Below are 23227 nucleotides of genomic sequence, written 5' to 3'. Positions count from 1 at the left end.
TTTTTGTCATGAAACTGCAGACAACAAATATAGTGGTTGGCTGATACTTTGAGGATCTTGGAACGGAAGTTATTTTTGTGAAACAGAATGTACAACTTTTTTCTAAGTTGGATTTTTCAGTCGTAATAAGCTCTGTCAGACTAAATTCTTTTAAGTGAAATAGGCCTGAGTAATTTACTTCGTTATGGAAAACTAATCTGCTTGTTAAAACTGTTAGTTTATCACACAGTGTGGTACAGTGTTGTTCTGGCAAAGACTTTGCTGGCAGACACCAGTCCTTGTGTATCTTTCTGTGAAGGGATATGATAAGATGAACTTTGTGACTTAGCGAAGCAGGCAGTCGTTTTGGCTACCAGAATGTGTAGTTTCTGTAAGATACATGGTGGATGTTATCTTGAAATCCTGGCTGAATACAATGCAGAGCACCCGGTCTCCAAGCTGAGTGGTACTGCAAATCCCATTATTACTGTGATACTCTCTATCAGCCTCATTAGGGATGATGAATGAGCTGAAGCATTTTTTTCCCCTCTTCTGAAAAGACCTGCTGACAGTGGTTGCTGCCTGTGTATATGCACAGGGTGAATAAATCGGCTAAACTATTACTACAGTAATACTAACCTTTAAACAAAAAGAAAGTCATTCTCATTATCTGCTTAAATCTCTTGACTCTTCCCTTCTCCTTACAGAATCACCTTCTAGCTCCCTTGCCTCAGAAAGCTGGGTCTTGCAGAAAGCACAAGTGAAATCTCTTGCATTTGTTTACCATTGTGCTATTCCCAGGCAAATGAAATTGACTCTTGGGCTTTCCTAAGGCTGAACATGTGAACAAGTCAATTTGACTGTACAGCATTCCTGTCAGACCTCAGTGCCCCAAGCCTGCAATGGCATTCCCACATGTCAGGCTCCACTGATCCAGTAGTTTCCAGTGTGCCTGCAGGGGCTAGGCTGGGAGGCTTGGCCCTTTTGCCAGTTGTCTTCTCATGTGGCAACTTAAGCTGAGCTTTGGGTCATACCAGCCAAGTGCTAGTAACCATCCTTAGTTCTTTTCTCTGTCCTTTTCCATGTCACTTTCCTGCTGGATGCAATGTCCCTGCACAGGACCTGACCCCTGCCTTGGCTGTGTGTTTGGCAGAGCAGGATGGATGGGTTCCCCCAGCAGACCACGGGTCTGAGGGGGCGGTGTAGGATGGGTGTTGTACTGCCTGGGGTCAGACTGCACAGCAGCTGCTTCCTCGAAGGTACCATGCGTGCTAATGGTCCTAAACGAGCTGTCCAGTAAACAAATGGTTACTGCCATTGGCATCTGAGCGCCCTGGCGTTTTGGCTAGAGGAATCCCAAGGAATCCTGGGTTCCTGTTCAGGTGTGCAGAGCAGTAGATGCAGCTCCAAGCAAAACCTTCAAAGACCTTGTTCCTGCCCCTTTCGTTTATCATGTAGATAGATATTAAACTTGACAATTGAAGGTGCCTTTTTCTAGCTTGAATCTAGGAAAAAGAAAACTTTAAGAAAACTTGCTAAATAAAAAGGCTTAAGCTTTTTCTTACTTGGTTTGAAGTGTGTTCACAGAAGTAAGATTCCAGTTGGATTTTTCTGGGGAGGAGCAGGGGGTGGAGGACAAAGGAGGAATGTTTTTTCCTCCATTGGAACCAGCTGTGGTTTGTTCGCCTTTTGTGCGTTTGGATGGGCACTCTGAAATCCAAACTGGAACTAGCAGTTAATATTACAAGCAAGCAGCATAATTTGACTAAACAAGCTTTCAGATGATCACAACTAGGCTTTGATGCTCAAGAGTGGGATTTTCATAACTGCGGAAGTAATTTGAGAACATGCTTGTGCCCAAAGCCAATAGGGTTATGTTGGCTTCTTTTTTTCTTTTTGCTTGAAGATGATTATGGTGATGATTCATACTTTTGTTAGTCTCAGCAGAAGAGTGGCTTGCATGTATGGTTGATTTAACAGCTGAGAACCTCTAAGCAAGTCATTCTCCATTTTGAGGAAGAATTTGTCTGGAGAGGATTCTCCCCTTTTTTATTTCTTTTTGTGCTTGTTAATTTTGTGTCTTTGGTTTCTAGCCCTGGTATTGGCTGACTTTGCAAATAAGAACTTCCATGAGGTCCTAGTTACAGCCTTACTTGTTCTTGGATATGTGGCTGTGGTTCCATGTGTGCAAGAGTGAGTTAGGATGGTTTTAGAGGTTTGGTTGATGAACAGTAGTTTACTCATATTCTACAATCTGAAATATTGAAAGTACCGGAAAGGTGGTTTAAGCTGCTTAGTCTGACTAGATTCCCGTTTTCATTATTTTAATTTCCTGAACTAGAGGATCAGATTTTTCCCTCCTTAATAGCATATTTTGTTTCTAATATCAGTCCTTTGAAATTGTCTCCCCAATCACTTTGACATACTTAAAACAGCTGGATGGATTTATAACATTTTCTATTCTCTTGTGCCAAATCGCACCCTCCTCCTCCCATTTTTTTTTTTTTTTTTTGACAACCACTTAATGGTCCATAAAGCTTTAAAAATAAAAACCAGTGGAGTGACAAAAAAACTAAAGCCATGAAAACTAACTTTCCTTCTGCTGCATGGATTGCCAGGAAATTCAGGGGTCATGTAGAGTGAGTGTATTCTCTAATAACAAGCTGTGCGCTCACATACCATGCTTCTTTAAAGGTCTTGTGGTTGGAATCCCAGTGGTATTGATGGGAAACGTGCAAAGAATTTTTATAAGGTTGTTTGAATAGCTGAGTAACTTCTTTTGAAAGCAATAGAGTGAATACAGTGGAGAAGAATGGCTCTGTGGATGCCTGAGATGATGATAATGCATGATGGACCTTCAAAGTTAAATCCTACAAATTCAGTTAACCTCTAGAGGATTTAATGAAAACTTAAAAGAAATCACATTTTAAAAATATTAAGGTGGAACACTTGAATATACCTGTGGTGTCTTGGTAGCCATGGTTATGTTCTAATGGGAGGGCCTAAAAGGCCATTAGTAGACTTGTAAGCGCCATGGAATAGGTTTGAATGGTAGAAGTTGGACTCGGTGATCTCAGGAGTCTTTTCCAACCTGATTGATTCTGTGGCTCTCTAATTCTGTGAAAAGAGAGGTGATGTATACCACGTTCAAATGCCAAACTGGAGCATTGGCCTGTGGTGACACATCTGCTGATGCTGTGTTTGCTTTCTCTTGCAGTTTGGGGCAGAGTTCAGAAGGTTCTCTCTGGATCGCTACAAGCCAGGAAAGTTTGAAGACTTCTACAAACTAATTCTTCACATTCATCACATAGCCAACCTGGAAGTGATGATTGGATATGCTGACGTGCATGGAGACCTTCTCCCTATTAATAATGATGACAACTTCTTCAAGGCTGTTTCAAGTGCTCATCCACTGCTCAGGGTTTTTATCCAAAGACAAGGTAAGATGCAGTTTCATTTCAGTGCCTCAGAGTGTGCTATGGCAAGGGGAAGAGTGGGTTTGTGGCACCCATTTAAAGGCTGAAATTACGTAAGAGGCCTCTAGGAGCCATCTTGCTCTTCCTCACAGGCACTTCATTGCACCTGGCAGGAATGTCATGGCTTCATAGCAGGTAGAGGGACTGCGTTGCTGCCTGTAAGGTGTTTGAAAGATACCATGCTGAGAATCACCATGAGCCCCTTTATTTTCTGAGGGTAATGTGCCTTCTGCTGCTGGTACTGTGTCATCACTTGAGCATGCCAAGTGCACCATTCCACTTGGTGGAGGGAGGGGATCTTGGTACTACTACTTCACATTTAGAAATCTTATCTGTCCATCTTGATAGTCAGTGTCATACCCAAGTTATTCATGCCAGGGTAGTGTATGAATGCAAACAGATGTGTAAGTTCTGAAAGGAAAAAAAAAATTGTCACAAATGACATCTTGTTTGACTTAGTTAACCTGGCAAACAGGCAAATGATGACTTTTTTTCCCTCTGTCTTTACACTAAGGAGTGCTGATTCTTCCCATTTTGAATCATCAAGCAAACCTTGGGCAGAATTGCCTGAATGTCAAGATGACATCAGGTTTAAGTGGCCTGTGTGTTGTTCTCCCTAAGGACCATGTTTGGCAGTTGCTTCAGAAGAGGATTTGCTTTTATAGCAAGGTGTCTTCTCACAGAGCTCCTTAAATCCCAGGGGAAGCTAACACTGTATTAACACTTCACTTCCTCCAGTTTTGTTGGTTTTTTTTTTTCCAGCCATGTAGTGATTTATAGCACAGGGCTTTTGGAATTAAAGTCTCATCAGCAACAGATTCAGAAACAAGACTTGATTTGAGACTTAGAGCAGTCATGTAGCTTTTCTTGGCCTGAACTCTTGCTGTGTACTGATAAGGATTTAGCAGGAGGCTCCAGCCGGCTCATTAGTGTGAACTGGTGTAGTGTGTGGTTTGATTTGGTGTTATCAAATACATCCAGGGCTGTGTGGCTCCTGTCTGTTCAGAGCATACTGTCTGCCACTTTTTAGATGTGATTTTTTTTTTAGATGTGCTCTTTAGATGCTCAAGGAGGCAATTAAGAGGATTTAGAGCAGTTTAGTTGGTGTGTCTATTAGGTGAGTGGAAAAGTCTATGGGAGAAAGCTTGCTCCTCTTTCTTGTGCAGAAAGTGCAAATGTGGATCACAAATCCAATTAGGTCTTCCTGCAGTGCCTGTTAGGGCTTGTGAATGTTCATGGTGGGTCAAGTCATGAGAAATCCTTTGTGTGACTTTGTCATGCCTACTTCAGTTCAAGTTTATTCATGTCTCTGGATCAGTCCTGTTCAGAACACAGTTGTCCCTGCTCTGCTTTGGACAGACTGCAGAAACTGAGTATTCCTAACCCTGCGCTGGGAGGGGGTTGCCACTGAAATGCTGATCACGGAAGTAGGCAAATCAGAGAGCTGTTGTCTACATATAGAAAAAATTCTCCCTCTTCTTCTAGGATCAGTGTGCTCGTTATGAGGGTTTCTAACTTGTAATCTTAATGGAAAAGGGCATTATTTCCTTTTTTAAAAGCTTTTCTTTTACCTGTTGCTCAGTGAGAAGGATCATGCTGACAAGTGAAGGAAGACCTGTTCTTCCTCACGTGTGGCAAAGCCTGAAAGCTTTCCCAACACACCTTCTCCCTCTGTAAAGCTGAAGGGAACAGTAAATTCTGGCCCATCCCTTTGCTTAGCTTTCATAAGGGACTCCTGAGGTTAGCATTTGAGATTCATACTTGTGAATGGTCCCTAACAGTCATGCTCATTTCCTTTGCTTAGACAAAGCCTTTAGAAATTCTTCCCTTCCAGAATGAAAGCGAAATCTTCATCTCTTTTTCCTTTGCTCTGCTGCTCTCTTTGTTTTCAGACTGGGATGACAGAGCAGTGCTAGTCCTTCTGTTGGAGGCCTGTATAAGAGAACGAGGTGACTAGCACCAAGAAATTGTTGTGCCATTCTGGGGAATGTGGTGTGCCTGCAGAGCTTCAGCTCACACCCTAAATTCTGACTTCAGAGGCAGGAAATTAGGGTGACAGGGATGCTAGTAAAATATGTGAGCAGTGGTCTCTTGGGACTTTGAAGGAGACTGCAGAGCATGGGCTCTCTAGACTCTCTAAGATACAGGATCGCTGCTTTGCACTGGGAGTAGTCCTGGGAGCTGGCTGCCAGAGGTTGTTCTCGCAGTGTTGTAGAGTAGGGAGGGTTTCAGGGAACACGGCAGAAGTATGCAGGCATAGAAGGACTGAATAGTTGAAGGTCAGGTCTCTTTTTCTAGCAAAGCAAACTGTTTATCAGCTGCATGATTAGTCATCCTGTCTGTTTTCCCCGTTTATAGCTGAGTTATCCTTTCTCTTGTCAGGTTAATTTTACAACCATGTTAAAACACTTAAAACATTCTCAGAGGGGCAAAATAGGTAGCTTAGTCTTTGCACAGTAATAGAGCAATAACTTCCTAGTTTGATGTTTCTGTTTGCCTAGGTGTTTTTCATCTGAGCTTAGTATTGCACTTTTTCAGTTCAAAAGCCTTTCTCTCACTTGTCCCCAGATGCAAACATTGTGCTCGTTGCTTGGACTCTTCATGCCCGGTTGGTGTCCAGGTGTAGGATGGTTGTAGGATGGTTGTTGTGTTCCCTTTTTTTTTTTTTCCAAAAGTCTCCTGAGTGCCAGATTTTTCAGGATCACAGTAGTCCCATGCAGGGGATGTTAGTGCTTATGAGCCAGCCATTTTAATGAGGACTAGAATTGGTGTTCCCAGTGTGCTTGCAACAATTGCTGTTCCTAGTTTTTGGATCTTGAAGAATCTGGGACATTTGCAGGTTATGTTTGAGTAAATTCAGCTATAGCAAGTTTTTATAGCTCATGGTGATTTGTCTGCTGAAAGTGTATGGTGCTCTTTTTTTTTTCTTTTTCCTTCAATACCAAATTACAGTGCAGACAAAAATCCTGATTAGAGAACCAGGCTATAAAAAGAAAGAGCAGTTTTCCTTTGACTTGCTCTCCCAGGCTGCAAGTGTGGGTCATGTGCTGTGTTGCAAACTGATGTGGCTCTTTTGGCTTCATTAGTACAGTAGTGATTTACATCAATTGATGCTTTGAGCATGAGGATTTGTTCACTCAGCTGTAACTGCTACCAGACATACACAGAACTCCCTATGGAAGGTGTCTGCTGCTGTGGAAGGGATGAATGTCCCAAGTACCTCAGAACAATGCAGGAACTCTTATGGATGTGTTTGACTTGCTCCATAATAACTGAACTCTTGCATTTTAGCCAAGAACTGCATCAAGGAAGAACTTGTCTGATGATGCTGATCATGTTTTTCAAGACTGGTCTGTGTCTAAACTACAGCACTTGAGACAATCTCTTGTATACTGCAAAAATATTTAAGTGTAAGCTATGAATTCAAGCAGAAATATAAAACAGAAAAACTGAAAGGAGTTAGGTTTACATACTGTGAATGAATTACATTATTTCTTGTATGATTAAACGGAATGAAATTATCATCAAATCTTGCTTTAATGCCTCTCAGGCACAGTATGTGTTCAAGCTGATCTGTGTTGGAGCATCTTAAATAGAGTGGAATAAATAGCAGAATTATAATGAGTTCTTCATGGTAAACCTGCCTCAAACGACTCCTTGAACTTTGCAGGGGAGGTATAAGGATGTAAATGGAGGTCTACCAAGTAAAAGAGATTTCAGAATTTCTCCTCTTTTGCTTTGGTTACCTACTGAGGTGTGTTCAACCTAGAAAGTTCAGAAACTCAGGAAGTGTGGCAAAATGAACAAGCTGATCACTCTGTACTCTGTGCAGTGCTTTTTTCCCAAGGTTTCTTTTTTTCCAAGTGGTATGTCCAGGACCAAGTACAGCAAGCAGAATGAACAGAGTGGTTAACTGAGCACACCGCTGTAAATCCAGGCTAATGATTCTGATTCTGGGAGAACCAATGCAGGCTGCTTCTGACCAGACCTTCACTTCCTACCAGTCGTCAGGGTTTGCATGGGCAGTAACAGAAAATCTGCTGTAGCTCAAGTTGCAAAGGAGGTGGGAGAGGTGGTGCACAGCCTGTCTGGTCTCATCTTGATCCCAGACTGAGGTCAAGTGAACTCGCCTGAGAAGCCTTTTTGTTTTGTCCCCATCACAGCAGGAGGTATGTTCTGATTCTATAAAAGTAACAATAAATTAATGGGGGGGCACTTTGTCAATCATAAAGCAAATTCTTGATCAGATTCACAATCTTCCAGCAGTAAAGTTAATTTTAAAGCTTTCTAAAGGTTTAAATGGTTTCATTAGAAGTGTCCTGCAAGTAGGAGACAGATGAAGCACTGAAGCATCAGGTGACAAATTTGTATGTCAGGTTAACTTTGTCAAGTATTACACTTCTTGCAGGAACATGAAAGGCAAAAAAAAATCCAAACAAACCTGAAGAGCATTCTAATAGCCAAAACCCTAAACCACACTCCACAGCTAAATGGAGCAGGGCCTTACATCATAAATTAGTAAATACCACAAATTAACTGCAGCTGTTAATTGACGTGGATGGAAGTTAGAGAAGGCTGGTGATTTCTAATACCTGTGTTGTCTTGCATTCTGCAGTCTGGAAAACTGAGTGTGTAAAAAGCCATCAAGTATCATCTTCAGAAATTTGGTATATTTTCTTTTGTAGTTACGTTTTTTAATAGTCTCTTACTGTTACAGTAACCCAGTACTGAACACCAGCCATTGCTTTCCTCCTTGAGTGGTTAGAACTGCTGTCTACCATCAGTTCTCACTTAAAGCTTGATCCAAAATCAACAGGGGAAAAATGTGCATTTACCTGGTTGGGTTTTGGATTTGGCTTGTTTTAATGTAAAGATTGGAAGATACTGTTTTTCTTCAACTACATATAGTGACTGATGTATTTGAACTGCTGTGCCATGCAATATATTTGTGCATGTTCAGAAGCAGTTCATAATTCTGCAATTCGTTATTTACCTGGCAAAGTTTTGTTCAGCTCTAAGTACCAACATCTGTGCTTGGCTTTCTTGTATTATAAAATCAGAGCAATCACACTCAGTTTTAAAGTAAAAATGTGCTAATGGGAATCATGCCCAGGTCTGCCTGAAAAACTGATGGTGGGTTGTTTTATTGTCTTTCGTACTCTGAGCAGATAATCCCCAGGAATGGTTGTTCGCTGTCTAACCACATGTGTTAAACACAAAAACTGGCTTTGAGGCAGCAGCTACCTAGAACTTTTAACTCTCTGCTCAGCCTTCTGGAGTGGGTACAGTTACAAAAGTTTGAGTTCAATTCTTTCACATCATCTTTTTGGTTCTTCAGTAACCCTCCTATTTGTTTTGCAGCACAGGCATTGACTTTGCTTTCTCAAAATGTTTTATTTCCAAACAAGAACAATGTGATTTTACTGCTCTTGTCAAAGGTATTTGATATACTGAAAAATAAAGCAGGTTGCAGCATGTATGGAGGGAGAATACTGAGCTCCTTCTGGTCTTCCTTTTGGTTGAGCTGAGCTGATTTTCACAATGGTCTGCTAGGAGTCTGAGGGAATAAAATAAATTTTAAGTGCAGAGATGGTGATGAGGTCTTCAGTTTGTCTGCTCCTGTATAAGGAGGGTGGGAAGGTGAAGAAGAAACTGCTGGCACTCGGTAGCTCATGGGTGCACTGGAGGATGTGGCTCTGCTGTTGGTCAGACTGTCCCAGGGCTGCTACCCTATGGCCTCTGCCCTGGCACTAATGTGACCCAGTGGCTGAGCTCCCTGAGCCAGCACTTCAGCAGAAAACAAGTTGCTTGAGTGAGGAGCTAGCATGGGATGGGCAGGTTTAAAGCAGCTTAACACTGCCATGAAGCGAGTTCTGTCCTGGGAGGAAGAACTTGCCTGCTTCTAACCTTTGGAAGTGTGCAATTCCACTGGATTTGGAAAGGAGGCAAAGCATCTTGTCTTAGCTTTGACAAGATTAGACGATGGTGGTAAATTTTGTGTTTGTATAATAGGAATTGCTGCTAGGCTTATATTAAATCCTTTTATGATTTTCTTCAGAAACATCTCTGGTTTTGAGCTGGAGGGGTCTTTGAAAGCTTGTCAAGCCAAGTAATCTTTGTCCCACTCAAGTCCTTTGATATTTGAAGATAAGTAAAATGCAGCTGTTTGTTCCAGTGAAGTCTGGCAACAAATTACTGTAACTTGTCTGTTCTACCTTTCATGTGCAAATGATGAGACTGAGTAATCATTATGTTTCTACTGGTTTATTAAGCAACTTTAAAAACATAAAGTTTTTAATCTGGCTTGTCAGACATAAACAAAAACAGGCTTGGATTTTGTTGCTGGCATGGTTAGTGATACCTGGCCCACATTGTGGGGCTGCTTCTTCCCTTCTCCTCAAAAACTCAATTTCTAGAGTATGAGGATATTTGATTTTCATCACCAGTTACTTTTAATTGCAACCAGAACAGCTGCTAAGGAACAATTTTCAGTGAAAGAGGGGTGGAAGTAGCACAGCCTACAGCTAGGCTTTGTGGGGTCGGTCGATAGCTGATAGTGGGAGCTGTCACAGAAATATGCACTGCATAAATATTTGCAGTTGCAGTGTACAGTAAGCACAGAACAGAAGCCTGGCATAAACAGCAAACATTTGTTGCACTTCCATGTTAAAGCTACATGGGATTTGTTTTCAGTTTCAAGGTTTAATAACTTAATAATAAACACACATAACCAACTATATTAAGAATAAAAATAGACTTTCACAGTCTTAAAAATTGCATCAAGCTCATACCAGCACCACAGACTGTGCTGAATTTAGGCTAAAGAAACTTGTTTACAGTGGGAACTTGTGCAGCCTTTAATAGGAGCCTCTCCTCAACTCCATGCCTATCTTCAGTTTGTAACCCACATAAGAACAAGCAAATAAATGCTCTTCCATCCCTCCAAACTTCTGTTTGTTGTCTTATAGTTGTGGATTGCTGCTCTGAAGGTACTTAAAAAAAACCAAAATACAAGAACTCCCCAATTATGTATACTCACAGATAGTCTCAAGTAATGCTATTTCTTGTTTCCTTCCTTGGTCTGATGCTCTTTATTTAAGATAGTGGAGCTACTCTGGTGGGTGGCTTGGCTGTATAAAAACAGTGGTGAGGAAGACTTGTCAAATGATCCACCTCTGTTATGGTCCCTGTATGAGGGGAATTTTCCACTATTTACCTTTTCTTACCTTAGTAGTCAAAACAAGAGATTCTGTTTCCTGCTCATGGCTCAGGTTTTTTCCTGTTGTGCCTAGCTGTCATTTCCCTTCTGTGAGTGATGGAAACAAGTATAATATGCAGATAATAATGAGAACGGACAGTCCCTTCTTTGACACCAGATTTTACCTGACAAGACCTCACAAGTTTGAAGTAGCTTTCCTGTAGTGAATTAAGGTAGATGGCACAATAAAAATATTAACTCAAGATTCAGGCCTTCAGGAGCAGGTTTTCTGCTAAATTTTTGAAGTATTCTAAACTCCTAAGTACATTAAAGGTCTTGGGATGACTTAATTGGTAGACTCTTGCACTGAAAACAAGCATGTAGTGAAGGATATTTCTGCTAGGTGTTTGTAGTAGGCATTGAAAAATTAACTCCAACTATAGTTCAACAAACAGCTCCACTCAAACTATTTTTTTAAGTAAATGAAACCTTCTCTTTTGTCTTCAGTCTACCTGTGTTGTTGGGATTGCATGTTTCAAATTTAAATGTGTCAGTATTAATACTGCATAAGAATTCTGGATATTTTTCAGCTCCAAGAGAGAAAGCAGTTTGCAGGAGGTTGAAAGAACCCTTTCTTGAACCTGCCCCTGATGATGATCTCCTTGGATCTTATTTTTTCCTCTGTGCTATGTTTAGAGTAGTAAAGAATCCTGTGGGAATATTAAGGAAACTATTAACCTAGAAAACTTCACTGTTGTTCTTGCTCTTCAGGCCCCAGCCATATGCTGATATTAAGTAACCTCTAAAAGCTCCATGTGAATAACTTCTGCACCACTTATTTCCTCCACCACCCCCAATTTTTTTTGCAGTTTTTCTCATCTTTTTCTCCCATGCTTTCGTTTTTCTTCCTCTCAGCTGTCAGCTTTCTACTCCTTGCCTCAGCTTTTTAATTGCTCTGCAATGCTGTTGCTGCCTGGGCAGGAGAGTGTGTTAGGTGAAAGCACACAAGTGCTGGTGTTGTTTTACTCCCAGCACTAGAAAAAGACTCCAAGAGCAGTGACAGAACAGGTATGGAACTAACACTTAATGGGGAGAATTGGCCTTTTTCTTTGAGTCTTGGACCAGTTAGTTTTCTTCTCTGATTATCCCTTTGCATTAGAAACAATACATTACTTGAGAATTAAAAAAAAAATGTAAAGTTTTGAAGGAAAATGATTATTTAATTTGAATTGATATGTAAATAAGAAATTCCGTACTGTTTAGTGTCTTTGGAAATCAGCTGGGGTTCAGTGGAGTTGGGGAAAAGCTCCATCTCTGCACGGGCACTGCAAGGCTGCCTGGCTGCTGGCAGCGGCGAGCTCTGAGCAAGCCTTTCTGCCTCTTCAGCTGCTGTAGGTGAACACAACTGTTTCCTTTAAAGCTGAGTTACCAGCTGAGGATTTGAAAAGGACTAAAGCTGTTTCTCTCATCCCTGGATGCCGTGGAGGTGTCCTAAGAGGAGGTCTGTTAGTTATGACCTCAGGATGGACACTGGTGGCAACCCATTTGTTCACTTTATTACCCTGGTTTATCGTGGCTTTGTTTTCGTTCCGACAAGCAATTTGGTAGTTTTAGTAGTATTATGCAGTGATTTTGTTTACAAAATAATGTAATCTCTACATTTTTGCTTTTGTGTGCTTACTAAGGTGTAGTTTTAAATGCAGCTGACATGAGTAAAGGGGAGGAAAACCTGTTGCATTAACAAAATGTGTTGTGTTAATCAGAAAACCATAAAGTTTCTTGCAGTTTGGGAGAAATTCTTTCTGACACTGAGTGAATAAATGAATGCTTTATAACAGAGCCCATAAATAAGTCCAAGGGTAGTGCCTTTGTGGCTAATAAAAATTAAGAATGGGAGGTTCCTAAGCTCGTATTTCTGGAAATAGCATAACTCCAACATGCCTTATCCTTTGGGGGGGGGGGAAGTATAGCACATTTGGAGTACAACATGCAACAAGAAATGTTAAAAATTTTGTTTCAAAACAATTCTTAGCTGCGACAAAGAATATCAGTAGCAGGAAGAGTGTCTGTATCTTCATTATTCTTCAGTCACTTAAAAGCTCACTGAATACTGGTTCAGTGTGCTCATTGCATTTTAAAATTCCCTGCATGTTAGAGAGGAGAAGATAGGACATAGGCAGTCAGCCTTTATACATCAAATTCTGGTACAGGATTTATGTGTACTGCTTATAGAACGTGTGATCCTTGTTTCCAGTGTTAGACTGAACTTGGATCATGCAGTGCTATGGTTCAAAAGTTGCTTCTTCATCCATGAGGTTCTTTAATGAGGGAGTTACTTTTCTGTAGGGGTAACCACATGATGTCTCCATTTATCGGCTTGTACCCAAAAGTATCCCAAATGTTTGCCCTGGACAGACAGTAATTGAGGCCAAACAGTGCTGACAACGATCTGCTAGTGAGCTTAACATGTGCATGGGTGACTGAAAATGCTAATACTGGTCGTGATTTTCACTAGATCTGGCTAACACTTCTTGTGTAAATAGACCAAGCCCAGAGGCACATCAGATTGGTTTTTTTAGTTGATTTCAGTAGTTGTGTGGCTGGTGCTTTTCTGACCTCATTGAGGTATCTCTGCTTGTAATGGGCTGTGAGTCTGGAAAAAAAGGAAACTTTTGAATTTAACTTAGTTTTCTGTTCAGGTCTCTTGCCTTTTGCTTGTGGATGCAAAGGTGCTAGTGTTGTGGAATTTTCCCTTCTCTGTTCTTTTGGCTGACTTCAAAGGCAATGTGACAGCATTACCTGGCAGCTTTTGTCACCCATGTGTAGAGTTAACATTTCTTGCCCTGAAAGAGAGGAATCGAATAGCTGTCTGCAGGCTGTCCTGAGGGTCCCAGCTTCCTCCTAGAAGAACACTAGTTCCCTGTGCTGTATTTTGCTTAAAGTGGGATTTAAAGTGGGATTTAATTTCTCCTTCCTTGGCTACCATACCATAGCACACCTTCCCCTGCCACATGCAGTTGCCTGTCACCTGGCAGGGGACATGCTGAGTAATGCAGGAGCGTGGTACCTGTGGGTGTAATAGAGGGTCTGTGTTAGAGGTTGTTCTTTGCTGTACACTGCTCTCTGTTGTACAGAGCGCTGCTGGGCACTCTGGGGTGCAGGGAGGTTTATAAGCTCATCTCACAGGCACGCCATGTCATCTAGAAGGGATGGAGAGAAGAGGAGAGGGGGAGCTCTGGGAGAAGCGGCAGACTGGGTATCTGTTGTGATTTAACGTGCTGCTGTGGGCAGAGTGGCTTGGCAGTACATCAGAACCCATCTCCTGTCTCTGAAACATTCCCAGAAGCAGCTGGCCACAGGAGCCAGCTCATGGGGTGCAGATCACAGGAAACAGCTTGCCACAACAAACTCGTCTTCCTTTGCTCAGATGACCCCTCAGCAAGGGTACGTGTCATCTGCATCAACTCTGGCAAGTGCGCAGTGATGGTGAGCAAGAGGAAGGATGTTGTTGGAGGTGTGCATAAAGCCCTGTCTTACAGTGGACTTCACCAGTGTTGATCACCAGACCATGTGGAGAGCATCCCTGCAATTAGCTTGTCCTGCCTCTGGATGCCTGGAATAATAATTTCCCTGGTGGTTTTTTTTGGCACTGTACCTCATTTGGTCCCAGTTCAGCTAGTAAGTGGCGGTGATGTCCCACACCCTTCCTCTTACCAGTTGCATCCTGAGATCCCAGAGCTGTATTGCATCATGAGGAAGTACTGGAGCTACAGAGTGTGGTGCAGGTGCCTTTCTACCGTGATGGGTGTCATATGGTGTGTGGGTAGCATGCTCCTGGGTCTTGTTGATCTGGTTTATGGGTGTGTGCTTATCTTGGAAAATCGGAGTTACTAGCTCCATCTGTCTGCCGAAATGTTATTGCCTCTGTTTCAGACCACTTCAGTTCCATGTGGATGTCCCAAGAGAGCTGAAAGAGATCAGTGTGATGAAGATGCTTAATGTATGTGCATCAGCAGCAGCTGTGAGAGGGAACCTGCTAGTGTAACCTTGCCAGCATCTTGCTGAATGGTACCTTTCCTTGGTGGGGTCTCACAACTGGTGTGAACTGGGCAATTCCAGCAAATCAGGTCTCCCTGCCTTAGAGGCCTCCTGGCCCTACGAGGCACATTAGTGTCAGTAGCATAAATTGCTGGCTAGCTGCTTGCACATGGAAGTAACAAGCAGAGGTTGCGTCCCTGCTGAGGAGGAATCACTGTGGAGGGTATGCTGCTGGAGGTATTTCAGGGGTTATGCTGAGATCCAAAGGTCTGAAAAGGTGGCTTGCTACAGTCCCATGTCTGTAAGGTGCACAAAGGCTCTGGCATGGCTTTGCATCCCTCCTGCATGATAAGGCTGTGTCAGCTCTGTGCCATGCAGTAATGGCATCTCCGTCCCTGCTTGTTGCAGGGGGGTTGGACTAGATGACCTTTAAAGCTATCTTCCAACCCAAACTCTTCTGTGATTACTCACATTTGATTCCTGCTGTCTTGCTGAGACATTGTTCCCTGACTCTTAGTGTTTGTACTGTTTGAAGGCAAACATAAGATTTGCTTATGTTATTAGCTTTCATGCAGCCTAAAATAAATCAGGAATGCTTGTTATTGCATGCAGTGAACCCTGTCCTGTTGAACACGGTGTTTGGCTACAGTGCACGTGGATGGGCTTTGTGAGGTGACCCAGAGGTTGGTGCACTTTGGTGCAGAGCACTAGGGCAGAGTTCAGGGTCAAAGGGAAAGTGCTGTCCCTGTTCAGATGCAGTCTGGGCCTCTTCGGGCTCACATGGCACCTAACTTCTGACTGTGCACTTGGCTGCTTCATCAGCTTGCAGGAGGTCTCATGGTTCTGAGATTGCATCTTCATATCTCTGAGGTTTCCTCCAGAATCTACCTCCCACAAACACAAAGTTTTAGTAAAATTGGAAGTGCAGGGGAAGAGAGAATGCATAGGAAATATCTATGAGAAAGAAGGGGGGTGGGAAAACTGGAGGGAAAAAAAATGGGCAAAACCTCACGGGTTTTAGAAAGACTTCAGTTCCAAATTCACATAGATTTTTATCTGCAAAACCTTGCTTCCTAGATCTTTTGCCTAAAGACTTTTCCTTAAATGTAGTTAAAACATGAATAATTTAAAAACAAATAATCAGTTTAACTCTATAACACTTAGCATTCTCAACCAGCTGGCTTGAAAATACAAGTGCAGAAACAGTAGCTGTTCTGAACAGCAATTTGAGAGGCTTAGGTAGCTGATATCCCACAGTCTGGCTAGAATGGCTCTGGAGAAACCCTACCAGGGAGGACATCACAAGGAGGGTGGATGCTGAATTTGGATGGTAAAGTACAGTATACAGTACAAGCATTTTATCAGTGTCAATGGCACTGAGAATATTGGCATTTGGAAGAAACAGAGTGGTTGTAATATTTGTCTACACTTCTTGTGTTTATCTGAATCTCAACTCAATCTTTGGCAGCTTGAATGTCAGTAAAATAAAGTTCTGTTGTAAGGCATGGAAGAGTAGAGTGACTGAAGCACAGCCCCCCAAGTTGCTTGCAGTGTAGAGCTTCTGTGGGGAGCTTTGCTTTTCACTCTTCAGAGTGGTGCCTTTTTGGAAACAGAGGGTGGGAGACCAATGATTGCTAAGCTGCCAGTTCACACAGGTGGTGTGTCTGCCAGGGTGGTGGCACAGTCACTGCCACCAGCCACTCCTGAATAATGTAATCATTTCCATGATAAATCAGATGAGCTTTTGCAACTTGCAGAATCCTGCTTTCCCAACAGCCGGAGGTGGGTAAGCTTTTTTTTTCCCTCTTGTGATGTGCAAGTTGTATACCTAACTCTTTATCATCCCACTAGGAGCTAGGTGAACAGCTTTTGCACTGCTCTGATAAGCTTTTATTGAGGACAACAATCATCAGGTGTTTTAAAGACTCTTAGATCCTATGCTACTTAGTTGTTTTTAATGATGAGGAAAAAAACTGAGTTTGGGTGTGTTGTCTAGTGCATTTTCAATTGGGAATCCAATCAGCTAGAAAATAATTGCCAGCTAATAGTTTAAAAATTGTTATGATGAGTAATCTGCTCAGAACACGTGTATACTTTGATTTAAAAAACTGTCAAAATCACAGTTGCACAATTTTTAAAACGTTGTTTCCTGTCTGTCATTTTCTCTCTGTGTCTCCAAACACCAGCATGATACCACTGCTACACTCTGCTGCTCTTTATTTGTACCCTGATTCCCAGCCCTCCCAAGGGGGCAATGACCAGTAACAATCTGAATAAGCAGCAGCCCAGGACTTTGGAGGAAGGTGAGGTTCAAAGCTGATGATGGGCCAGGTTCAATTAAAGCCCTATAAAGACTCCAGGGAGAAGAATTGTTCCTCCAAATTGGTTTTGGTTCCTCCAAATTGATTCTGACTCCTCATAGATGAAGGTGGTTGTCTGACAGCTCAGAGGATCTGATGTGACCAATGCAAGACAAAAACTCTCATGTCTGTGGGAACTCTCTTGCCCAACAGATATGTAAATTGGGCACTGTTAAAGAGCTTCTTCTCTTCAGACATGGTCTGTTTGTTTTCAAAGCTAAAGATGGGGTTTAAAGGGAAATCTACAACCACAGCCATCTTCCTCATGGTCATCTCTGTGTGCATTCCTCTGGAAATGCTAAATATGGTACCTTATGCCTGAAATTTAAGTACCGATTTATAGGGAGGAAGGGAGTCTTATTTCTGTTTTGAAACTGTGTGGTACAACCTTTTTTGTACTGAAATACATTTACAGGAAGTCTTGGGCATATGTTACTCCCTGTGCTCTTTGTGTGGCAAAAATTGGAGAAAAACATCACTTCATACATCCATTCTGTAACTTTTTGAGCCAGGCCCGCTTTTTATTTTTTTAAAAAACCAACCAGACAAACCTAACAGCAGTTGTTTTTTTATTTTGTATGTTGACTACCTTCTGCAGCTGCTGGGAGGTGTTACATGTCCAGTTTTATTATCTCAGCAGAAGCTGGGTAAACAACTCCTGTGCTGGCGTGACACATTTAAAGCAGGCAAAAGCCGCTTCAGAACGCATCACTTCTGTAGGTAAAGAGAGGAGCTGTGGGTGTGTTGTCTCGTGTACCTGCATTATCTTTGAGAGGCAGGTGAGATACTGGCTCCTTAAATAACAACTCTGGTCTTAAGCAAGTGTTTCATAATGAAGTTATTTGACTCATCAGCTACTGGGAATAGCCCAGGTCCACTTTGCTTGTGGGGAAGCAGGGCTCCATGGGAAAGGCTTTGTGAAGGCTTAGCACAATTCTCTGCTTGCAACTGCATTAGTCTGTGTTTTCTCTTGTGGCTGGAATGCAGTGTGGTGGTAAATTGGTTAAGCTTGGGGCATGAGGTCCTCTCCTAGGCTGCTTGTGCAGTTCCCCGGTTCTTTTGCACAAAAAGGAGAAAGAGACCTTATTTTGGAGTGCTGCCACTGTGTCTGCTGAATCATGACCATGAAAACTGCTGAAGGGGGTCTGTGCTAAATAACAAGTGTTGTATGCCAATGGTTATTTTTGGTGGTTTCAATTACAATCCTCCTTTCTCCAAGAACCACACTGGTGTTTGTGTAAATGGATGCTGAACAGCAACAGCAAAGCCATTGAGTACCAGAGCCAAATCTGAAGAAGAGTGGACACGTTTGCAGCAATGTTCCTGCTCTTCTCAGCTGTTCCACCCTGTGACCCTCGTCCTCTTTCTTGTGTAAACATAAATGGAAGCAGTCAGGGACATCTGTATTTAGGAGCAATATCAGGAGCTTAGCTGGGAAGAGGGAGCACAGAGGATGGAGCAGTTGTTAGGCTATTCAGGCTTTGTCTCAGTGGGAAAGTATGAATGCATTTAATACTGTATTTGCACTCTTGGCTGGCTGGGACCCAGCACTGACCACAGTGCCTGCTGATGCTGCAGGGATTGCTTTGGCTTTTAGTACATGGATGAAGGAAAAACACTTAGGGAGCTTATTAGTAGGTTGAGAAGAGCAACCTTCTTTTCTTTCCTTTCACTTTTCTAATTTTGTTTTTATTTTTCTTTTCCATTCTTTCAGCAAGACTCACTGTTTAGACATCTTGTGAATAAATGGAGGAAACTTTTTGACTTCTGTTTTGAGGGGAAGCCAGGAGTGACTAACATTCCTTAATCTGATTTTATTGCACATTCTTGTCTTGGATATGTTTTCTCTTTTTTCCCTAACCAGATGAAGAAAACAATCCCTGATGCAAGTGGCTTCTAAGCTCTGTCTTCCTGTAGCTCCACATGTAGCTCTCTGTATCCGTTTGGGAACTGACTTCACATATTGTTTTTCTTTTCATGCTAAAAATCTTTCTGCAAAATGTGGCTTGAATAAAAGCAGGAGGGAGTTCAGATACTGGGAGTCCCTAGTGTCAGCTGAGGCAGGCAGCAGATAATCCCTGCTCTGTTCTGTACATTCATTAGCATTCTAGAAATACCTGATGTGTCTGTTTCCTGATTAGGAGATCTCTAGTCAAATGCTTGTTTTCTCACATGAAACAAAGTATTCAGAATTTGTCTGGAAAAAATTAGGAATGCCTTTCCATGTACATAACTGGCTTTTTTCATTTGCATGTGTTGCTGGCCCCTGTTTGTCAGGGACCTCTCTGCATCCTGGTAAAGTTTTTGGCACACAAACAAAGCACACTAGCTTGCTCCCTGCACCCCCTTTAATTTCAATTTCTGCTTCTTCCTTTAATTGGCAGATGTGGGACATGGGCTTGACAGGAGTTGAGAGAATTGAAAATTATTTGAAGGGGAGGGTTATCCTAAAGAAATGTGATCTAAGCAGGCAATTATCACTGAAATATGATTGTTGCTATTGACGCTTGTTTACAGCTTGTTAAGTCTTACGTGTGTGTACAGTTTTCATTTTGTAGGCAGATGGCTTTTAAGTCAAATAACGAGTTCTGAGTGTGCTCTCCTAAAGTGAAACACTGCTTCCTTCCTTTCCCTCTACCCCCCCCCCCCCCCCAAAGTGAAGTTTAAAGTCTGCAGCTAACCAGGAGTGCTCCATTCTACCAAAGACAAAATGTGTCCTGTTTGTTTAATAAATAATCAGGTGGCTTTGATTTTTTGGCTTTATTTAGTCCAAGTGCTTGGGGGCGGCTAGATGGGAATGTGGTGTTGGGGGTGGAGACTTCCAAGGAAAAATTCAAGGGTAGAAAATTAAAGTAGCCGAGTAGTATCCTCTGTGCAGGCTGGGGAGACACACTGTTGCTCATAGTTTCAAAGAATGAAACAGTGATTTCCAAGAAAGTATGTTATAGTTAACATGCTCTTAAGCTAGGTAAACTTCAGCTGCTTTATTTAGCTCTGGCAGTGCAGGGTGTTTTTATTTGCAAAGCTCTTGCATTCTAGAGCCTGTGGTCAACTTCTGAGACACTTCTGCAAGTTGTCTAATTTTCATAGTTACCAAGGAAAAAAAATTGCCCTGAAAACACAAGCAGTGCAAGTATCTAAGGGCATAGTGGTACAGGCAGCTGCATTTTGGCTGCTCTGCTTTCTTGGCTGAACATGAACTGGTTTTGCTCCAGAAGCCACATAGCTGGGTTAGTGTGGTGCCAGGTTCGTACTCCTGTGCCTTGTGTCCGGAGTGGGCTGGGAGAGCAGCCATTCACTGTGGACGGGAGAGTAATGCCTTTGGCCTTGGTCCTTTGTGGGGAATTTAACAGAACTATGTATATTTGTTTTATTTTTGCTGTGCTGTGCCCACTTTCTGGGTGAGGAAGTGGAGGAGGGGAATTTACAATGTGTGGCTCACACCAGTTATTCACTATACTATAAACAGATATTTTCTCTACTGCAACTCAATTTTTGTAGTGTATGTGGTGTGAACAGTTCTTTACCAGCATTAAAATAAGCACCTGTGCAGCCAAAAGGGTCATTGGGTGACAGTGATCAAATGCATGCCCTCAGGGCAGATTTTCCTGAAAAGTTTGTATGGTCTCTATCACCACACATTACAGGAAGGAAGAAAATTGGTGGTTTCCAGAGGCTAACCTCAGTCCTTTGATGGTGACTCACAGCAATGGGGACTAGAAGGAAAGGTGGCCTGAGTGAGGAGTGGGACTGATGGAGGCTGCTGTTTGAGGGCAGAGAGTCAAACTCTCCTGAAAGCACAGGGGTCTGGCTTTGCTACTCACACTGTTTCCTAGCTGGATTTGAATCCCCCTTTGCATGCACCAAGTTACCCTGGTCATCGCTTCCTGAACCAGCTGGGGAGAGCGATGCAGACAAGCGCTGTCGGCCTTGAGAGCATCGGTGACTGCGGCAATGGAGGGAGGAAATGAAATGCCAGTGTGTTGTTGTAAAACTCCTTTGGAAAAGGAGGAAACCTTACTTGATGTAGTTTTTCCACTTATACTCAGGTTTTTGCCAGGCAGCCATTCTTTGCCTGGCAGTGTTTTTCAGGTTGCTGTTGCACAGAAGCTCATAAGACTTTGAATTATAGTATGCACACTAATAAGAATTTATTGGGTTTTTCCCTTGAAATGAATAAAAACACTCCCACTTGGTCTCTCCTAGCTGGAGAAAAGCACACTGTTCCCCTTGTGTTTTCCTCTTCTCTATCTCAAGTGCTCTTTTGTGCTGTGAGAAGTTGCTGCAGATCTGCTGTGTGGATTGTGCAGCTTTGTTCGCCCAGCTGCCAGAAGTGTAACCCCTGTCTGTCTTCATGTGGGCAAAGGCGGATCTCTGGAAACCTGGGGAAGACGTGCATGTGGGAAGAGGGAAAAGTATATGGTCCTGTATTAAGCTATTAAGCTGAGACAGCAACTGGAAGTCTTGGGATTGTTTTGAGTATTACTTGAAGCTCTTCAAGGCATGTAAGGGTGTGTGTATGTGTGTGTTTATGTGTAATTTACATTCTCTGCAAAGTCTCCCAGAAGTGACAGTCTCTTTTTAAAAAAAGTGAGGTTATTATATCGGACCAAGTTGTGCTTTCAGACTCTGCAGCCTAGCAAAGTGTCAACCTTTTCTTGGCCCATGGCCCTGCACAGCACTGCCCATAAGCCTGGTGCAACTGGTGGTAATGCCCATTTTCTGGGGGAGGTTCCTCAGCCAAGGAGCTCTTGAGTGGCTGCTGATACCCCTCCCACTCCACCAGTAAGTGCTCTCAGCTGGATTCTTTGTGCCAGGGTCCTTGTCCTGGCTGCTTCTTCCCCGCTGCTGGCTCCCTCCCTGCTCCAGCAGCAGCCCAGCGCCTGGCCCAGGCAATGGACTTGTCAGTGCGGTGTCATCTTCCTCCTTCACCACTCCCAGCCTTGAGCCATTTTGTAAGCAATGCTGCAAGTGGTGGGGGAGCGCTTCAAAAATAGTTGTAAAAGCTGTTCTTCAAGTAAGTGGTTTCATCCAGCGTTGTCAATGACAGACTAGAGAGCAAGAGCGAAAAACATGCTGCAAAGATTGCATTCATCAATTACACACTGGCATCTGAGAAGCAATTTGGCATTGGGGGGAGCCTTTATTTAATGTGCTGTGTCCTTTTTTCGCTGTTAAGGGCCCAGAAGTATGCAGCAAGAAGGCAAAGAGGCTTAGGCAACTTTTTTCTTTCTCGTTTCCCTGAGTGAGCAGATGAATTGAGGGGGGAGAACAAGTGTCTGATACTGGTGTGGGGTAAAGGCATGGAAAGTTTGGTATGCCTGCCTTTTATATTTTCATTTGGATGAGGAAGGCACTTCTGAAGTGAACTTCTTGACTTACCCCACTTCCTGCCCTGTGTGCTGGCTGGCATTGCTGAGCAGTGTCAGGAGATGAAAGCTAGATTCCTTCTACCTAAAAAAACCAGAGGCTGCATTCTCAAAGCCCACCTGACTTGCCTGATATGCTGGGTGTTTGATCAGGGGCAGGAGACCTGGTCTGAAATAGAAGCCTCATAGACCTTTAATAATCTGGCTGTTGAGACCTTCTATATCATTGTTCTATAGGTTGCTTCAAGTGGGCCAAGCTATTTGGAACTGCAGAGCCATCTCTAGAGTGCTGGTAAGGACAGACTGCCCAGAGGGGAGGCAGGAAATGGTGAATGTCGACTCACCGTGGCTGCAGACTCCCATGTTCCAGTGGAAATGTGTGGCACGCTTTAGTGCTGCCTTTCAGTGGGTTTGGATTTTTGGGTGGGTGGGGTTTTTTGTTGTTGTTATTGCTTTGTTTTGGGGGTTTTTTTGTTTGTTTGTTTGTTTGTTTTCTATAGCTGCCTTTCACGCTGTCATTGAAAGTTGTCAGGAGTCCTTTTTTCATCATCTTGCTATTTTCTCTTCTTGAGAAAGAATTGATTTTTTTTCTTGTTGTAGAGAACTGAACTAAATGGTCTCTTGAAGAGCTTTCTCAGTCCCTGCATATCAGACAGGTGGTATGTGGTAGGAGTTTTCCTTGGCTGCCATGTGCTCCTGTAGAGATACTTAGAGATGCCTTTGTGCCTTTCACAATAAGTGTATGATTTCATTGCAGTCTTAGCATATTTTGGCTGGATTGAAATAATTGTTAGGAGAGTGAATAAG

At 42.7% G+C, this 23227-nt stretch overlaps 1 protein-coding gene across 1 annotated transcript in view; it reads left to right on the top strand.

The window, feature by feature from the left end:
- LOC104685813 (partitioning defective 6 homolog gamma) overlaps nucleotides 1–23227 on the top strand; it is a 65410-nt gene that overhangs the window by 9692 nt on the left and 32491 nt on the right. Inside the window, exon 2 of the mRNA XM_039549350.1 lies at nucleotides 3197–3419. Within this exon, the coding sequence (XP_039405284.1) occupies nucleotides 3197–3419 (223 nt within the window). The remainder of the gene's footprint in view (nucleotides 1–3196; nucleotides 3420–23227) is intronic.

Source organism: Corvus cornix, chromosome 2 (assembly GCF_000738735.6).
Source record: "Corvus cornix cornix isolate S_Up_H32 chromosome 2, ASM73873v5, whole genome shotgun sequence".
Lineage (NCBI taxonomy): Eukaryota > Metazoa > Chordata > Aves > Passeriformes > Corvidae > Corvus > Corvus cornix.
The sequence above is the reverse complement of the archived record's forward strand: the minus strand, read 5'-3'. Positions and strand labels throughout refer to the sequence as shown.